The sequence below is a fragment of the Polypterus senegalus genome, chromosome 4 (genome assembly GCF_016835505.1).
Source record: "Polypterus senegalus isolate Bchr_013 chromosome 4, ASM1683550v1, whole genome shotgun sequence".
Lineage (NCBI taxonomy): Eukaryota > Metazoa > Chordata > Cladistia > Polypteriformes > Polypteridae > Polypterus > Polypterus senegalus.
The window spans coordinates 72415763-72436076 of record NC_053157.1 but is presented as its reverse complement, the minus strand read 5'-3'; the positions used below and the strand labels follow the sequence as shown (position 1 = coordinate 72436076).

General features: G+C 36.7%; 1 protein-coding gene across 1 annotated transcript in view; it reads right to left on the bottom strand.

Moving 5' to 3' along the window:
* The window catches only part of nop14 (NOP14 nucleolar protein homolog (yeast)), a 72225-nt gene that overhangs the window by 41460 nt on the left and 10451 nt on the right, over positions 1-20314 (bottom strand). Inside the window, exons 5-9 of the mRNA XM_039750869.1 lie at positions 10035-10186; positions 6923-7057; positions 6339-6461; positions 3560-3691; positions 2858-3146 (exon numbers count right to left, since the gene is read on the bottom strand). Coding sequence (XP_039606803.1) covers positions 2858-3146; positions 3560-3691; positions 6339-6461; positions 6923-7057; positions 10035-10186 — 831 coding nt within the window. The remainder of the gene's footprint in view (positions 1-2857; positions 3147-3559; positions 3692-6338; positions 6462-6922; positions 7058-10034; positions 10187-20314) is intronic.

The window sequence follows — 20314 nt, the reverse complement described above, 5'->3', positions numbered from 1 at the left end:
TGCATCTCCATAAAGTTTGTCAGCAGCAGGAAGCATGAAGTGCTCTAAAACTTCCTGGTAGACGGCTGCATTGACCTTGGACCTCAGAAAACACAATGGACCAACACCAGCAGATGACATGGCACCCCAAACCATCACTGACTGTGGAAACTTTACACTGGACCTCAAGCAACGTGGATTCTGTGCCTCTCCTCTCTTCCTCCAGACTCTGGGACCTTGATTTCCAAAGGAAATGCAAAATTTACTTTCATCAGAGAACATAACTTTGGACCACTCGGCAGCAGTCCAGTCCTTTCTGTCTTTAGCCCAGGCGAGATGCTTCTGACGCGGTCTCTTGTTCAAGAGTGGCTTGACACAAGGAATGCGACAGCTAAAACCCATGTCTTGCATACGTCTGTGCGTGGTGTTTCTTGAAGCACTGACTCCAGCTGCAGTCTACTCTTTGTGAATCTCCCCCACAGTTTTTAATGGGTTTTGTTTCACAATCCACTCCAGAATGTGGTTATCCCTATTGCTTGTACACTTTTTTCTACCACATCTTGTCCTTCCCTTCCCCTCTCTATTAATATGCTTGGACACAGAGCTCTGTGAACAGCCAGCCTCTTTAACAATGACCTTTTGTGTCTTGCCCTCCTTGTGCAAGGTGTCAATGGTCGTCTTTTGGACAACTGTCAAGTCAGCAGTCTTCCCCATGATTGTGTAGCCTACAGAACTAGACTGAGAGACCATTTAAAGGCTTTTGCAGGTGTTTTGAGTTAATTAGCTGATTAGAGTGTGGCACCAGGTGTCTTCAATATTGAACCTTTTCACAATATTCTAATTTTCCGAGATACTGAATTTGGGACTTTCATTAGTTGTCAGTTAGAATCATCAAAATTAAAAGAAAGTCTGTGTGTAATGAATGAATCTAATATACAAGTTTCACTTTTTGAATGAAATTACTGAAATAAATCAACTTTGTCATGATATTCTAATTTTATGACCGGCACCTATAGACGCATTATTTGCAAAATCCAAATATGACCTTCTACAAAAATGTTATAATTTACATTCATGGTATAATATCTTGCTACAACTGTTATTATATCACAACGGTTTGCAAATATCTGCTGCAATGTTTATGGCTTTTTCATGGCAATACTGTACTGTAGAGAGAAAAGGAAGCAACTGTAGATAAAAACGCGGCTTGGGATGGTAAAAGTAGCTAACAGAATATGAAACTGCAACTCCCAGCAGTCTCTGCAGTGGCTCTGATTGGTCTTCTGCTGAGGGTGCAGGGGCTGCTGGGGTCAAAGGATATCAGCGCGGCTTTTAAAAAGGAGGCCGGTGACCAAGAGCAAAAAAATAAATAAAAAATTTGTAATTTGTGTTTCAAGTTCCTGTCTGTCTGCCTGCCTTCTGTTGGGTCACCTGTACTTATTCGTTTTGTCCTGGATCGTTTCGTGGTTGGCGTCTGGATTGTCTGCCCTCTGCCTATGTACATGAGGACTATGTGTGTTCTGTTTGAGCTTTGTTGTATTTAATGTGTAAAATCACAGTAAGGGTAACAAGGGTATTATCGTTTTCATTTATTTCATTTGTTTTCATTATTCTTTATTTGCTGTTTGATTACCGGTTTGCTTTGTTTTTGTCCTTGTTTGTGAGTGCATGCGGGTCGGGCCAAGGCTGGGTGCATCCCTGGAATCTCCATCACAAAAATAAATAAATCAATGTCTTCTCGATGGTGTGAATCTTAGCAGCACTGGACCACTACAGCATTATTCATTTCACCTTGGTGCTGATTGATTGTGATGCATTTCCAGCGGAGTGTTCTTGTGTTTTCCGTTTTGTTCCTCTTAACCCTTAAACCACTGCAACCGACTTTAGTCGTTTCCCAGTGCCATTTGCCAGCACGCAGGAGCTGATCAGTCAGTGCCGTACATTCATTGAGCAGCCAGCTCATGACCACTGCCGGCACTAAGACCAGCCTGCAAGCATCAGCGCTTACCTCTGTATGCCTGCTTGCAGCCAGTTCAAGCGCAGTTGGCTCTGTGATTTACTGAATTTCATCCACGACGTCAGTTGCACCTCGTACATATTGTTCCAGTAGTTTTTTTTTTTTTTTAAATAGTTTTTACAGTTTGTTGGCAGTGTGTAAAATGATCAGTGTTGCAGTAATTGTGATGCTCTTTATATGAAAAAAAATGTGTTCCATTAAAATTTCACTTTTTTCTTTGTGAATTGTGACGTTTACTTAAAAAGTGCAGCAAAAAAGTATTTGGCGTCCAGTGATGCATTAACCCCCAAGTATGTGGCAGTTTAAGGATTAAAGCCCCAAGATGCCACCGAAACACTCTGCACCTTCTAAGGCTTCTGGAATGAAAACACACTTGCATGAATTACAGTACATTTAGAGGTAACATCTGTATTTTATATTCAACCACTGCCGGTGACATAGCAGTACAGTATACAGGTTTACCTTTACATTTTTTTAGGTAATGTAGTAAGCGGAGTTTGAAATTAAATTGAAGTGTTTTGGGGAATAGTTAGAGTTTAAACTATAAAAATAGGCATTTTTCTAACCACATCCAAAATTTGCGGATGCTCTAGGAACATAACCCCTGCGAATTTTGGGGGTGTACCGCAATTCAAAAATTGTAGGGAACTACAAGTCCAGTTTTTTGCAGTTTCTGCCTTGAGTCTCTTACTGCCAGAACAGCATACGTGACTCCTTAAGAGAAATAAAGAAGAACTGAAAAAAGATGGAAATAATGGCCATTATTTTAGAAATATCTTGTGTAAATATAAATACAGATTACAAACAAGTAATATCTTCCAAAACAAACAAATTACATTATTGCAAATGGTATTATTGTACCTGCAAAGGTATATGGAAGTTCAGCACTAGCAGCTTCTTTCTGTGCAAATTTCTCTGTTTCACTCAGACTCATCATTGCCTTTGGTTTGTTTTCCTCAGTGGTTTGGTCTTCACTCTCTCCTTCACTGTCTTCATTAGATTCTAAATCTGAATGATGGTCTTCAGAATCACTATCCTCTACTTCTTCATCTTCTTCCTCTTCATTCTCCTCCTCATTGTCACTCTCGTTTTGCTCTTCATCACATTCTTGATTTGATTTTTCAGGTAATTCCACACACAATTTTCCATCCTAAAAAGAATAAACTTTTTTAGCACTGAATATTTGCAGTAAACAGATACTGTATTATGAATGGATAACTAAAACTTTAAACAGGTAAATCAGCTATCATAATCATGTAGCATGACACAATCATGTAAAGGAAATAGACTACTAAATATATTGATAAACTAATCGAAAAAGTGATACATGCTTTCTTATCTCATTAAAATAAGTTAGAAGAATATTACAATAAAATTACTTGTTAGCATTAATGTTACAGTGCCACCCACTTAACTTTAAACAAATACTACTGATTCCACAAACACCATTATAGAGAAACTGATATAAATAGAAGACATTTCATCTAAGCATGCTGTAGTAAAAACTGCTATCATACTATTAAAGATTTTCACAAAAAATGTATTTGTCAATAAAATGCAAACCTTATATGTAAGTAACTGTCGATCTTCCTTGGTGAGAATAAAGCCATCATTTAGATCATCAGCTGAGAAATGTACAAGCTTCTTAGCATTGCTCTCTTCAAAGTCTCCTTGCATTCGTCTTAATCTATCACTCTGTAAAATAAAATTGAAAATGAAGAAATGGAATGACTGCATTTCTGGAAAGAACATTAAGAAATACATATAGAAATGTTTTTGTTAATTACACTGCTAGAGTTGCATATTCCATTTAATGGATTATTGATTGCATATCAAGAATTATATTTAAAAGTGGATGCAAACCTGTTTTGAAATGTCAAGATTAAGAGCAACATTGTGAGTAATGTGTATATATACATCATTTTCCATATAAATGTCTGAAAGGAACCCAATATAATAAGCCCAAACTACTTACATTTAATCAATGAAACACCAGTACGCTACATTTATTACATAACATGCTCCAATCCCTGAATCCCTTCACACCAACTAAATGTTGTCAAGTTTCAACAAATTTGTTCTAGATTTGTAAGACAACTTATATGAAGAAACACTTCCAAGTTTCTATCATGAATTATCACCATTGGCATACACTGTTTGATTCACTGTTTAAAGCATTCTCTTGTATCAAATTAACTGATGCATTTAAGAAAAATCTAGATATGGTTCCTATATAGCTTTCTCTAATCAAGAATACAAATCCTTAACTCCCATAGTCTTACATAGCAGGATATACTGGACAATTTAGTACAGGGATGCAATTTGTTACTCTTCTTTGAACAGCTTCCAGAGCTGCTATGCTGTTTTTATAGAATGGTGGCCAAAACTATGCACAGTACTACAGTTGTATTCTCACTAGTGCATAACACAATGTAAGCATTAACATACTTTAACATACATTTTAAAGTTTTTATAATAGTAGAGTGCTGTACTGTGTTAGCCATTACAGATGCAATGAGAAGTCAAGCAAAATTATACCTTTTGAGGCAACAGAATCAGCCTGAAGAAGGGGCCTGAGCTGCCTCTGTAATCTGTTCAGTTAGGCAATTAAAGATGTCATCTTGCTTGACTTCTCAAAGCATTTACAATTAACCTTCACAATTTAAATGATTATCAGCTTTATGTGGAACTTTAAAAATGTTTGCTTAATTTAAACCCCTGAAAACAGGCTGTGCTTCCCGCAGACTGACCCAAATTTTATTCTAGATGAGTTATACAGCATTACCTCAGTAAGAAAGTGGAAGGGTAAAAGGTAATTGCAAATATTTAGATTACCAAACTTTATTAACCTTCAACTTGTGGTGTTTAGTACACAACTACTGTTAGTACAGGAAAGTTTTTTTCTGTATATATTTTGTTATTTTCTTTTAGTTCAAGGAACCCAATATTACAAATCATACAAACCTACCCGGAGTAACATGCGACTACGACAAAAGCAATAAATGGAAAATGCTTCATTAAAGAAAATTTTAAAATGACATACTAAACCCAGACAGAAGTTATATTTATAAATTTCTTCAGTGTGTTTGAGCTATTTATAAACTGCCTTTTTGACTACCTCTGTGCTTCAAGAAAAGTGCCAAATAAAGTAAAACAAGTCATTAAGTTATTCTTGTGGAAGTGATAGATATTTTACAAAGAATGATTTATCTCAAAATAAAACCATAATGATCTTTAATATTAAATAATCATTTACTATAAACATACAATCTTGGCCTTTTTGAATTGAAAGTGGAGATTCTATGCTAAGCATTACAACAGGTAACCTAAAAATTTTTGTAGCATCATGATATTGTATATTGAACTATCTGTGAATACTGAACAGCAAGAATGATTGCTAACTTACTAAATATATAAAACTAGCCAACCCGCGGGGTACCATACGCCGCATAATCAGGCCGGTTTTTTAATGATTTTTAAGCAGAGGGAGAAAATTAACATTTGAAAAATCGGTAATGTAATAAATCAGCAAGAAAAGCAACATTGCAACAATGCACGGAACAAACCAATACACAATCGTCCGTGACTGACTCTTACCACAGACGAAAGGGACTAACTGGGTGGTCAGTGAGTTTTTGCATCCAGGCAAATGGGCAGGCAGTGTGAATGCCTAGAGAGCGAGGGTAGACGCCGGCCGGTGAAAAAGGAGCGTTGGTGGGCATGAACACGTTTTCCGTGTTCCTGCAGGAGCATCTAAGAAGACGCATGTTTGTCGCGGAAGCGAATAGCTGTATGTAGTGTGTAGAACAGTTTGCTATGAGGCACGCGGTCGTGCGTCGTAACCGAAAAGTTGGTTTTTAAAGACTGCTTACTTCATTGTGCTTTATCCTCAGTTGTAAAGGATTGTTTTAAGGATCCCATGGGATACCCCTCGCAAACCGTTTCACACGCTGCATATGGCGATTCACCTCCGTGAGAAACATGCCTCTATGAACAGTCAACGTAGCGCGGAGGTGCGTGACATGCACATGACATTAACCTGACCTGCCCTGCATGTGGCCTCTACAACAGACGAATACAAATGACGCCATTTTTTCTGTGTCGTCGCGTCCGAGTTGGTGGGCGTGGCCCTGCGAGTTGTCGTCGTATCCAATGGTCTTGGAGTTGGTGGGCGTTGTTCTTTCCTGCGTGCGCCATAGGTGTCTCACTTGTCGGCGGTTTAGTGAATCCATGCCCCTTCCAGCGTGCTTTCCATGGTTGTCTTGCCTAATTATATATAACAATGCCTGTATAGATAATTTTGTTACTGTATTTAATAGAAAAAAAAAAGCTGATTACGAACCTCTAATTTTTCAAGACGTTCACGTTCTTCTCTGGCCAATTCTTCTTCAGACTTCATTCTATCAGAAGGCTTTGCTTTCATCTCAAAACCCAACTCTCGCACCAACATGTCATACTCGTCTGGCTGAAATGAAAATAAATCATGAATGCATGTATTATGTCTATAATTCAGAGAACAATATTTGTACTTTACTGATTTATTTAATATTGCATCAGACTGCACATTTTCTGTATTAAGCAATAAAAACTTAAATGATAATATTAAATTCTGTCAATGAAAGGTCTGATAAATTTAAAAAGAGGTACCCATCCCAAATAATTTGTGAACCTGTAAGTTAATATATATATTATCTATTTAATGTTCTGTACAGCATGTGATGGAATTGACATAAAATAACTACTGGGGTTCAAAATGCAAAAACCATACATCTTTAAATGTATTTTGATTAATTAATTCTTCAACAGATTATTACATTTTGACTGCAAACACCACAAAAGGATCATTACTAAAAAATCACGCTTATACAATCAATATAATTTAACTAACATATACATAAACATGTGTTTTATTAGACCCACAGATACCTTGCTTTTTTCATCTTCTTTACTCATTGCAGCATTAAGATTTCTACGAGACACCAAACTTTGAATAGACTTCCACTCACTATCCAATTTTTCTGTCAGGATTTGAGACTCTTCTTTCTGTGTCTGCCGTTCATGCTGTAAAGGATAAACACAAAATACATGGAAATCTGATAATGAAGTTTAAACAGTTTATAGCAGGAAGATCTGCAGATATTTTTAATATCAAAGTTATCCTTTTTGATACATGGGCTCACTGTAACACTTGTTAAGACACCCAAACTTATTTCATGTTTATTACGTGTAAATCAATTAACCAGTCTATACTTAGATCCATGCTCAGAAAATAACAAGCATCTAAATTGTGATTGTATCTGTCTGTTTGTCTACATGTAGAAACTCACTTATTCGTAAAGGTAAAATTTTGGGAAAGTTCAGTTTGTGTTAAGATATTTCAAATAGATCATGCTGTACAATTTTTAGAAACTTCAAGAACTCTTTAAAAAGCATTAGTGTATTTTCCAAATTACCTACCTTAAAACAGAGATCCATTTTATTAGAAGTGAATAACTTATAATTTATTCTTTTAAACATAACATGAGACAGATTATTTCAGCTAGTATATTATAATTTTTTTCGCATCCAATAACCACCCTATACCCGCTCCTCATCCAAACAAATGGCCAGTAAAAGTTATAGAAATGCAGATAGAGTTAAGTGTACAGAAGATATCTCACTATCACATTACAAGATTCTGTGTGTTCCTCTGCCACACCAACTCATTCCACCTACTGTGTATAAGTAAAAAAATATATCAAAAACAACAGCACACCAATCAATGCAATTTGAGGATTTTTTATATCAACTGAATTGGAATCTGGTATCTATGACAGATTTTTCATCAAAAACAAGTCTATCCAGCGGTGCTCCAGACAAAAATTCACCTGAAGGAGCAGTGGCTCCTAAAAGAAAAAAATGAGGAGCCAATAACTGAATTACATGTCAAATAACAAATGTGTAAAATATTAATCATTCAGTCTTTTACCTTTCTAACCTCCATGTATGTGTGTCTAATTCTTTTTCTTGTCCTGTGCAGTGCATCCTTCCCTCATGCTTTTGTGCTTGTCTTGATGATTTAGGTAACTGAATGGCATTATAACTTTCAAACTATGTACAGTCATTAAGAACATTAAACATTAAGAACATTAATTATTAAGAACTCAAGCTTGAAGTCTGTGTCACTGACTATTAGAATGTCAAGGGGTAGCCAGCGTAATTTTGTCTTCTTTTACTCATGTTTGAAGTGAGCCAGCGTTTGACACAGGGCTCAGGAAACTGCTCAAGAGATGGGACTTATATGCCGATTGTGACTAAATCCTCCAAGACTTGTCTGAGAGATGGCCTTTGATTAAAAATTTTAGCAATCTCAATTCTGTTTGTACAATAATTTTCTATAACTCTGTTCTAGCCATGGAAATAAGTGCCCAGACCCCACCCCCCTCCAATGGATGAGATAAAAAGCCACTGTAGACAAAAAAGTGATAAACAAGACTTTTTTTCAGACTTTTAAAATACATTTTAAAGAATTTTAGCTGTCCACTGTTCATTCTGTAAGCAGCAGACAGGAGGCACACATTTTGAAACTCTAGTCCAGCTGAGGCAATAAGTGTCCCTTCCAATGGATAGGACAAAAGGGCACAGTGGGGGGGGGAAAGTGACAAAAGACTTTCTAGATTCTTTTAAATAGATATAGCTCAATTTTAGCTGTCCAGTGTTCATTTTATAAACAAATGAAAATTTCAACAACAAAGGCTCAGATGTGGAAAATTAGTGTCTCCAAAGGTGGATGGTATGGAGAGGTACATTAAATGTGAAATTAGAACACTGTCTACATTGCATTTATCTATACCATTTTAATAAAGTTTACTGTCCACCATAAATCTGCCAAAGTATGAGTGATGTTAACTTCAAAATATATTTTGTTTATCTTGATATGTATCTAATATGTATAATACAAATACTATTCTTGATTTTCTGATAATGACAAATGTGTTCTAAATTTTTTTAGGTAATGGAGACAGAGTTTTTGAGGTAAGATTGTTATAATCACTAATCATGGCACCGGAGAGTGGTAATTAGGAAATTTCACTATACTCAGCTGTACATGTGACAGTAAATACCCTATAAACCTATTTGTCTGAAGTGTTTCACAAATTTGTCAGGCCTAAGTAAACGGCAGCCCTATTTTTAATGTCATATGTCTAGTTCATATAAAATGGTGGACAAGGAGCATAAACATGTTTAGTCCACCTAGCAGATAAAATAGGAGCTCTGCAGATCAGGTTTCTAATGCCCCTATAACATATTAGAGGGTTGCACCTATAAACCAACACAAATATTGTTTGTAACACTATTACTCATGGGTCTTAGAATTAGTAGTTCAACATAAAATTCTCTTCCAAGTACAGTATAATTTTAAAGGATGGAAAATATAAATACAAAGAAGTCACAGCATTGTTTATCAAGTGGACACAGAGAAAAAATAATGCAATTATATATGATTTCTAGCCTAATTATACATTCTAACTAAATGTGAAGGAAAATAAAAATAAAGTGAGTAAAGCATAAATATTCAAAACTAAAGGGGTAGATTTCACAAGGCTCAGATTAACAACTAATAAGCATGTACAGTATATACTATTAGTTGGGCTGAGTGGTGGCTCTGAGGCTAAGGATCTGCGCTGGTATCCCAAAGGTTGCCGGTTTGAATCTCCATCACTGCCAAAAGAGATCCTACTCTGCCGAGCCCTTGAGCAAGGCCCTTAACCTTCAATTGCTCCAGAGGTGCTGTACAATGGCTGACCCTGCACTCTGACCCCAAGAGGTATGTGAAAAACCAAGTAATTTCCTTTGGGATTAATAAAGTATAATAAAATAAAAAAAAAAACAATAAATAAAAAATATCACTTTTCCTGACAGAGCACTATATTTTCATAAATACATGCATTTAAACAGACCTTTACTATAAGAGCAAATGGTTTATGACTTTCTATTGTTTCCTAACATTTAATTTTTGCCTTGTAATGTGTTAATAATTCATTTTTAGACAAAGTACCTTATCTAGCTTTGATTTTGCTATCAACTCATCAATGAGCTCCTTGCGTGATTTTTGTTTTGGTTCCTCAACTGTGCCCTTCTCTCCTGGGGAAGTCTTGTTCCGCAGCAGGTTCCCTACTCCACCTCCAAAGTGAGCAGCAGTTAGCTCAGCTTTACACAAAAGAGAGAGAACATATTTTACATTAATCAAGTTTTATAAGTACATACACAAAGTAAACTAAAAAATCACTTCATTAAAGTAACAGCTAAAACATGCTTTAAAATAAACTAACATTTAAACTTTAAAATTTAACATGTACTTCATAAAAAAAAAAGACTGTTGGCAACATCTGCTGTTTGATTAATTTTTTCAAAAGGGAGAACTGACAACATGACAAGGGCACTATAACGGTGTGCAGTTTTCTCTTAGAATGCAATCAACTCCATTAATTGTTTCATATTGTGTTCATTTTTGTGATGCATTGAAATTATTTTTTTGCCTAAAACAATACATTCAACACACTTATGAATTCATCTTTTTTTACTCAAGAAAATTTGGTTTCTCTTGAATTAAAGACTTATATTTCTCATTTTCCAAAGGTACACCCACCCTCCCCAAAAACCACCCACAGCCGACACACTGTATATTGTCCTTTAGTAGCTATTACAACTGTGGGCCTTTTTTGTTTATTATTGGACAAGCATGGCTCAGTCAGTCAAGATATATTTTTTCATTATGGAGAAAATAGCAAAAGAACAAAGAAAACAACAAATTGGATTTTGGGAGGACAGACAAAAAAGTACAACTGCTTTTAAAAGATTACAAACAAGTATAACATTGAAAAAGCCTTGGAAAATATAGATGTGGAGTCTTGTAAAAATAAAATATTGAAGAGTTTTAATACAACAGTACCCAGTACCCATCAGCTAATGCAGAGAAGTTAGGAAATGACTATCCTCATATTGAAGATAAGATCACAAGGAACAAAAGTGAAGTTAGTACCTGATCACATGACAAATATACATCAGAATTGTTTAAAATCTCCATTTCAACCCCTCTGTTGAGATCTGCCATATTTAAATTTACAGTGTTTCCAAATGTATTATTTTTAGTGGTTGAAAATGCCATTTTAGTTTGGAACAGAAGGACAGAACAAAATTGCCTTTTCAAATTTATCTGTGTTTGTGTGGGAATTCCCCCCATTCTTCAAAGAAAATTTGTTTTATTTCAAGTTTGGCTTTGGCTGAGTCAATTTTGGAATACTTAACTTTTTATTCAAGCCCTTATTTAGTAGCTTTTGTGCTTGAGGCCATTGTCCTGCTGGAAATGGAATTTTCGCTCTTAGCACAGATCTCTAGCTGAATGAAACAGATTCTTTTCCAGGATTTTTCTATATTTGAAATATGGCTACTAACAAATTCCAGGTGTGACTTAATGTTGACCTTTTTCAGAAGTGGACTAATTCTAGCCACTCTCCTAAACAGGCCAATCTGTGAAATACTTAAAAGACTGTTGATATCTAGACAGTTTCTCCCATTGTATCTAAAGAAGTCAAGTGTTATAGTTGGTCTCCTAGTTACTTCTCTGACAGTTACCTCTTTTCTGTCTGGTTGCTTAGCTTTACATGGAAAGCCTGATTTCGGAGTTGTGCCATATTATTTTCATTTTGTTACAATTGCCTTCACAGAGCCTCTAAGAAGCTCCAAAGCTTTAACAACCTTTATATAACCTTTTCCATCTTTTTTCCTGCAAAAATCTTCATTTCAAATTTTCACAGGTAGCCCCTTGGTCTGCATGACAACAGGGCTGATCGAAGCTGATATATGACTTATGAGACTCCAAATGTTAGTGAATGTGCACTCATACAACTAAGCACGGATGGATTCAAAATGAACAAGCTTGTACCTGTTAATGTACTAAGGGTGATGATTTAAGAAAACTCAATACCTCACCCAATTTAGATTATTAAAACAAAGTGGTACAATACTTATCATATTTGTAAATTTCAGATTTTTATATACTATTCTAAACACTTTATGTCATTTAGCATTATACATAATTACTTTAACAGGAGTAGAAAAACAAATCACATTTTAATTCAAATTTGCAACATAGCAAAACGAGAACCAATCAACTGGATGATTAGTATAAAGACAGCATATGCAGACATGTTCTTTTCTACCTGTGTTATACACTCATGGCTGTACATCTTGCACACCATGAAGAATGTGCTTGCAAAGTGTACACAAAATGCATAAATTTGCTTATATTTGACCATGGCATCATCAGAGAGAACTACAAACAACAAGCCCATGCAGTACTTAAGTAACATGCATATGCTACAGTATCTTCCAAAATTTTCAGAACTTGCTTAACTGAACTTTAAGATCCCAGAAGCATCCACTAAAACATCACATAGTCTATACTTCATACACAGTGCTAATTCAGAACTGACATGCCAGCTAGTGCACATGCCAATGGGATATGGAAGAAAAAAAAAATAAAGACCTGTTTCTGGGCTAAAGTTGCCAAGCAAATAAGAAAAACATGGATTAATTTAGCTTGTTATAAGTTAGCTAGCGACTTTAAATTCAAAGGTGCTAGTGAAAATGGAGTAAGAAATTGAAGGAGCTATGGACTATAGAAGAGACAGGAAGTCACGACACAAAATATTGTGTGATATAAGCACAGTCAATATAGATACTGGCTCCAAAAACATTTTAATATCTATTTTGTACATTTGTTTTTTTGAGGTCAACTCTAAATTTCAACTATTTTATCTTTATTGTGTATTGGCTATGGCCTGACAAAATAAAATAAAAATGCAGGAGACCTACAACCAAAGGCACATTCATTAAAAAAAATGTTAACTACAAATTTCAACTGTATATTTTGGTTGTGTGTCGTGATGCATCTTGGGATCTACCCACATCCGCAAACAATCATTATATTAAACAGCCTGAAATGACCAAATCTACTCATGTTTAAATATGTAGGTGCCACATGTACTATTGTTGGTTTGTTAGTTTGTGTCTCCTTAAGGTGTACCTCAAGAAATGGGTTGCTGAGGGTTCACCTGAAAATGAGAAATTGCGCCTCTAAAGAGAAGAAACAGTGCAGACAGAACCATTGGGCTGAAGACCATTTAACCGAGAGAGAGAGAGACACACACACAGACATCAAGCGGTGAAGCAAGGAGCAACAGTGTGCTAGCGCCAAGAATCAACTTGTGAGCCACTTGCTGGAAGAAGGTTACTTTACCCAGGGTTACAAGTGTGATGCGTGTCTGAAGACAAACTTTCTTGTAGTCGCTCTGGAGCCATCAACCTATGGGCCAATAGGACAGAACATTTATGCTACTAGGATTGGCTGCCTGCGTACTCCATTGTGCTTCCAGCATTTCATCGTCCCCTTGTACTTGAAGGACAGTGAACCAAACTTTGAACACTAGGATGGGCACTACAGTCCCAGAAATACAGCAAGGAGGTATAGAGAACTGGTCTTCAAAAGGCAGTTGAAGTCTTATAGAAGCAGAGTCATCATGGATTTCTAAAGAAACGTTTAGGTTATTAGCACTAGTATAACTCAAAGAGGGTCACCTTGACCTCAAAAGTAATTTCAGGACTTCCCTGGAAGCAAACTCCACATGGGTTTTAAAAGTTGTTCTCCCGTGTACAGTCAGGAGGAGAAGGATGGTATGCCAGAGGGTGGGTGGAGGAACATGAAAGTTTAGAGCTATAGTATTTTTGATGCCAATAAGAAACGTGGAAAAGACACCACAGCTGATGGGCAGGGACAAGTAACTATTAACTTAGGCTCTAATTAATTCTGATACATGGTCTTCACTTCTTTCATTCTACTCTTGTATTGTATTAGAAATATACTGTATGCATGTTTGATTTAGGTTTTTGAGTGACCCTTCTAATTAACATTATAATTATTCATATCTGAAGAACATACTGTAGATATTTGTTATTCCATTGTTACTGTGTTACACTTGGAAATCTATTCAATTTTCTGAGCCTGTGCATTGATAATAACATATTGCTACATGAAGAATACTGCAGAACAATTTTTACATTACAGTTGATATACAAATCTCAAGACTACAAATATACTGTAAATACAGAACATATCAATATGCATGCAATACTGTTATGGATGCAAAACAAAAGTATCCCAATACTGTGGAAAATATACTGTCAATATGTTAGGTAATATACTCCTCCATAAGAGCTAATACTTTAGTACCAAGTCCTGAAAACATAACTTTACTAGGTTTCATACAGTATACGTAGTATTAAGTAGAAGTCGATGCTGTACTTATATGTGACTGCAAGTAAAATAATTACTCTGGAAGGTACAATAATACATGAGAAAAACAAGTAAAAAAAACTACATATGAAAATGGTTCACAATGGTGATGATACAGGACAAGAAAAACTGCAAAGGTCATGTCTCAAAATGCTTTGTGTAAAAGGCAGGATAACTTCAACACGCAACTGCAGGAATCATATTTATTATTATTAAATAAAATAAAAACAAAATAGCCACACATGGGTTTCTTTATTGCATCTTTTATCCAATAATAGATTTAGTTCAGAAATGGATTTGTGTGTGCTTTAAAAGTGCAATGAATTGATCAACCAGATGTAAGTTTTAATCACTCAATTTGTATAGTTACAAATTTTTAAAAGGAAACAAAATGATGGTGTGATAAATCGATTTTAATACTGCATCCTACACAGTCCATAAAAAGGAACAGAGACTTCACATTCATTTGCTGCTTCCATCAAGCACGTTTACAGATGTTCGTTTAAGCATCCATCCATTTTCTAACTGGTTTATATAGGACAGGGTCACAGTGAAACCTCATACATTGTTATGAATTCAGGACTGCAGGAAACTTCGCATTAGCAGTGCAAACAACAGTTGTTGCTAATAAAAATCAAGGCACATTTCAGATGAAGTGGTTTACTTAGCTTGTTTATATTGGTAATGAAATGAGCTGCTATATTTGATAATACCAAATTAAAATGTATTATTGCTTCAAAGCACAAAGTACTGCAATTGGCCAGTTAATCAGAATGGGCAAATGGCCTACTTCATTGATAAATATAAAAACGCAAATGCTAAATTTGTGTAATACATTATGTTTTTAAAGCCAAACAAAGGTTAATTAGTATAACCTTTAAAATGTGAAAAACATAGTGAGAGCATATATGTCCTATGTTGGAAAGGTACATTGACAAACATAATATAGCCCATCAGTCAAACTGCAGGCATAGTTAGTATTGTAATTCTGGATTAGTGCAGCGGATGATTACAAGACAAAAGGGTATTTTACAGGATTAAAGTTTGGAGAAATTTAAAAAAAAATGCTGAGATAGATCTAGAAAATGATACTATCAGGATTTTGCAACATTTGAAAGTTGAATCGACTTGACACTGCCTGTTAAATATTACTCTTTAGTAAGGTCTTTAACCAGCTAAAACTGCAAATATAAATACATTTTACAATAGCAAAATTATACAAACCTAACGGAGGAATTCTCTGACAGGCCCGATTTTAAAAGAATGATGTTTGAAAAACAGATTTAAAGAATTTGTTTAAATTACAACATTTATCTTGGAATTCACTAACAGTACAAATATAATCATGTTTTATTTTTTAGTACTGATTTTAAATAAGGCTGAACGATTGATTTCAAATTGAAATCGCACTTTGAAACAATGTGATTAGTAAATTACAATAGCTGCGATTTAGGACATATGTCTGGTAGCATGTCTGACCAATAGGGCTGTCGGATTGAACTTTGCCATTTGAAAGTAAGTAAAATTCATTTAAACAAAGTTCTTACTCAAACACAAAAGCTGACATCCAATTGCTAAAGGTGTTATTTTACCTGCACTTATTTAAGCATGGAGTTACTTCAGATGTGCTGTGCAAAGCTGCATTAGTTTGTAGATCTATATTTGCACTTGACTCCCACGGTCAGACTTTTTTTCAGCCCCACAGCAATCCTCTTTGAGCCACAAATCAGAAGCATCACTGTGGGCGAGTCTCAGGTCGCCATGCCTGTCCAATCAGACTGCTAGGGCCATCCATTAATAATTTTTTTTAATAAGGAAAAAAATACGCTTTTGTATAAAATGTACATACTGTATGTACTTGTAGATGCACAAAGAACCAAATACGTGATATTTGTTTTGATAGGTGTCCTTCTAGCGTGTATAATCACATATAGCATTATCTTCGGATGGAGGTTGTGTGTATGTCCAAAGTCATCAATGGGGGTTGTTAATAATTCTAAAGCATAGCACATCAATTTCAAAAAATTACATTATACATATTGCAGAATGCCAAATACTAATTACATGGCTATTTAAAGTATCTCATATTTCACCAGATGATCCTCATATTGGCAACAGAATTCAGCTATCAAATGGTATGAGCGAAGGTGCCAACTAGAACTGGACTGAATAACATGTGCCAAATTCTATCAGTTTACATCACCTGGTAATGGACAATCTGAGTCAAGTTTTTACTTTGATCTCTTTCTGTGCTTAGCGCCACGTGAGTTTTCCAGCCTCCTTGTTGTCTCTATTGCTTTATACATATGTGTTATCTGGGTGGTGCTGCACTATTCTGATGTCTAGCATATTACTGATACAGCATGTCATACTTGATTAATATTTTTAAGCCATACAATACACTCATTGGCCGGTTTCATAATTTTTTTGAGGCCTTGGCTTAATGCTGTTTTTCAGTTAACTTGGTTGTGCTGTGTCTGGGGTCTGTTCTGTTGATGTGACCTCATCCCAAAGTGGCACCAACCTCTCATTACAAATCATCTCTTTAAACTAATGCTTGATCAATAAGTACATCGGCATCTTTGCTGCTCATTTGTTTTGAAATCTTGTGCTTTTTATAAAAAAATAAAAATAAATAAAAATAGTACAATAGAATTAATTTTATTTAAACACCCATTGTGTTATTCTAGCCTACCACAGTGCAAAGCACAATGACTTCGTCATTTCCCTAACTAAATTATAAAACAGTTATAAACAGTGCTTAGGAGGCAGAAGTTTTTCTTGTTCTTCCACTTGATCACAATCATTTTGCTCTTTTGCAATGCACCTACTGCACCACGTCAGCTTGATGTGCTCATACAACCACAGTTGCCAGTTATATTATGGTGATTCTGCCATACAGTGCTGTATACATAAAAGTTTTTCTTTGAAGTAAAATCTCAAGCAGTTCTGGTGAGGTCTAGAATCTGTTAGTGACAGCACAGATGATGTAGCGACACCTTATTGACTGTACTTGTCATCCTACCTTTCCCTTTATCATTACAAAGTATCAAGTTCCAAATGAATCCAGAGCTTGCTTCATAGAGCATGTAAAATATGAAAGCAAATGGCCCCCATATGTACTATATCCACGACAGCCTTCCCTTTTAACCCATAAGACTTTCATCAATACTTCTGTCACAATCGTGAATATCCACCTTTTGCATATTTTTGATTATCACCTGATATACATCCCAAAGTGTATACGGTTTAGCAAAATGGTATACTGCAACTTTTCTTGCAATGCTCAGCGCATTTCATTTCAACAACTGTTTTCTTCACTAGACTATCATTGGCAAATCATGAATATTCCAGATCTGTGTTTTTCATGCACTGGGTCACAACCCAATTTTGGATGTTGGGCTGCTGCTAGTTGGTTACAAGTTGCTACTGTTCATATTAAAAGTGGGTCACAAGTCTTACAAACGCACTAAATCCACATCCAGCTCATGAAAGTTGACACCACCCCACCCCCAAAGATTATGCTCGACCAACTAAGGGAGAGGAGGGGGGTTACCTATTTAAAAAATAAATAAATAAAAATTGCAGAATTTTCAGCAATAGTTTTTAGCGGACACCAAACACAAACATCTCTGAAATGTGGGAGTTCAGAATCTAACAAACAAGTGTCAGTCTCACTGTTCAAGATGACCCATTCACATCCTTATTAGGATCTTTCTAGTCGCACATTGGTTCTGTTTCAGTCTGTTTTAAAACTGGCTTTTTATTTGCAATTGTGTTTTTGATTAAAGGCTCTACCCCACTTATGAATATTGATGAGTTACCATAAAGTGGCAGAATGCATGAAAATATTAATGATTTTTTTGCAGCATGATGTTATACCACATACTAGATTGGAGCAGAACACTGTCCTAAGGGTTATTTGGGATTAACACTGTAAAGTGCATCATTGCACATGACCCCCATGTCTGACTCAGGATTAACCATATTTAAAATAGAATTCTCAGCCTGAGGCACGCTTGGGATTACAGGCAATAAGGTTAAAAGGGCTTAGAAAATGGCAAGTTATGGTACTTAATAATGGTGCACCACTGGCTTCTGCGAGACACTGAAGCAAAACTTACAAAGATGGATTTAAAGGAAACAGTGGTAAAGGATCTGAAGTTTGCACTGCAGTTCATATTTCTCATCTGCTTCTAAAGGAAGAAGGTCGACAAGGAGGAACAGCTCCTGTAAACCTGACAATCCACTTCTTCCAGTCGCCAGGGAATACAGCTCAGAAGATATCAGGAATACCCACCTGATTAAACCAGCATGTGCAGACTGCACACAGGTATAACCAATGCAAAAAAACAAGTAACCTTTTTTAGAGAGATAGAGATAGAGATAGAGATAGATACTTTATTAATCCCAAGGGGAAATTCACATAATCCAGCAGCAGTATACTGATACAAAGAAACAATATTAAATTAAATAGTAATAAAAATGAAAAAAAATATGAAAATAATATGAAATAAAATAAAATTAATGTTCGCATTTACTTCCCCGGGTGGAATTGAAGAGTCGCATAGTGTGGGGAGGAACGATCTCCTCAGTCTGTCAGTGGAGCAGGACAGTGACAAAAGTCTGTCACTGAAGCTACTCCTCTGCCTGGAGATGACACTGTTAAGTGGATGCAGTGGATTATTCATGATTGACAGGAGTTTGCTTAGTGCCCATCGCTCTGCCACAGATGTTAAACTGTCCAACTTTAATCCTACAATGGAGCCTGCCTTCTTAACAAGTTTGTCCAGGCGTGAGGCGTTTTCATCTTTATGCTGCCACCCCAGCACACCACCGCGTAGAAGAGGGCACTCGCCACAACCGTCTGGTAGAACATCTGCAGCATCTTACTGCAGATGTTGAAGGATGCCAACCTTCTCAGAAAGTATAGTCTGCTTTGACCTTTCTTACATAGAGCATCAGTATTGGCAGTCCAGTCCAATTTGTCATCCAGCTGCACTCCCAGATATTTAAAGGTCTGCACCCTCTGCACACAGTCACCTCTGATGATCACAGGGTCCATGAGGGGCCTAGGCCTCCTAAAATCCACCACCAGCTCCTTGGTCTTGCTGGTGTTAAGGTGTAAGTGGTTTGAGTCGCACCATTTAACAAAGTCTTTGATTAACTTTCTGTACTCCTCCTCCTGCCCACTCCTGATGCAGCCCACAATAGCAGTGTCATCAGCGAACTTTTGCACGTGGCAGGACTCCGAGTCATATTGGAAGTCTGATGTATATAGATTGAACAGGACGGAGAAAGTACAGTCCCCTCGGCCCCTGTATTGCTGCACACAATGTCAGACCTGCAGTTCCCAAGGCGCACATATTGAGGTCTGTCTGTAAGATAGTCCACAATCCATGCCACAAGGTGTGAATCTACTCCCATCTCAGTCAGCTTATCCCTAAGGAGCAGAGGTTGGATGGTGTTGAAGGCGCTAGAGAAGTCCAAAAACATAATTCTTACAGCACCACTGCCTCTGTCCAGGTGGGAGAGGGATCGATGAAGCATATAGATGATGGCATCCTCCGCTCCCACCTTCTCCTGGTATGCAAACTGCAGAGGGTCGAGGGTGTGGCGGACCTGTGGCCTCAGGTGGTGAAGCAGCAGCCGCTCCATGGTCTTCATCAGATGTGGCGTCAGAGCAACAGGCCGGAAGTCATTCAGCTCACTAGGACGTGATACCTTTGGGACAGGAGTGATACAAGATGTTTTCCAAAGCCTTGGGACTCTCCCCTGTTCCAGGCTCAGGTTGAAGATGCGCTGTAGAGGACTCCCCAGTTCCAACGCACAGGCCTTCAGCAATTGTAGCGATACACCATCTGGACCTGCTGCTTTGCTGGCACAAAGTCTTTTCAGCTCTCTGCTCACCTGGGCTGCTGTAATTGTGGGTGGGGATGTCTCACCTATGCTGGTATCAGCAGAAGGATGGTTGGAGGATGCAG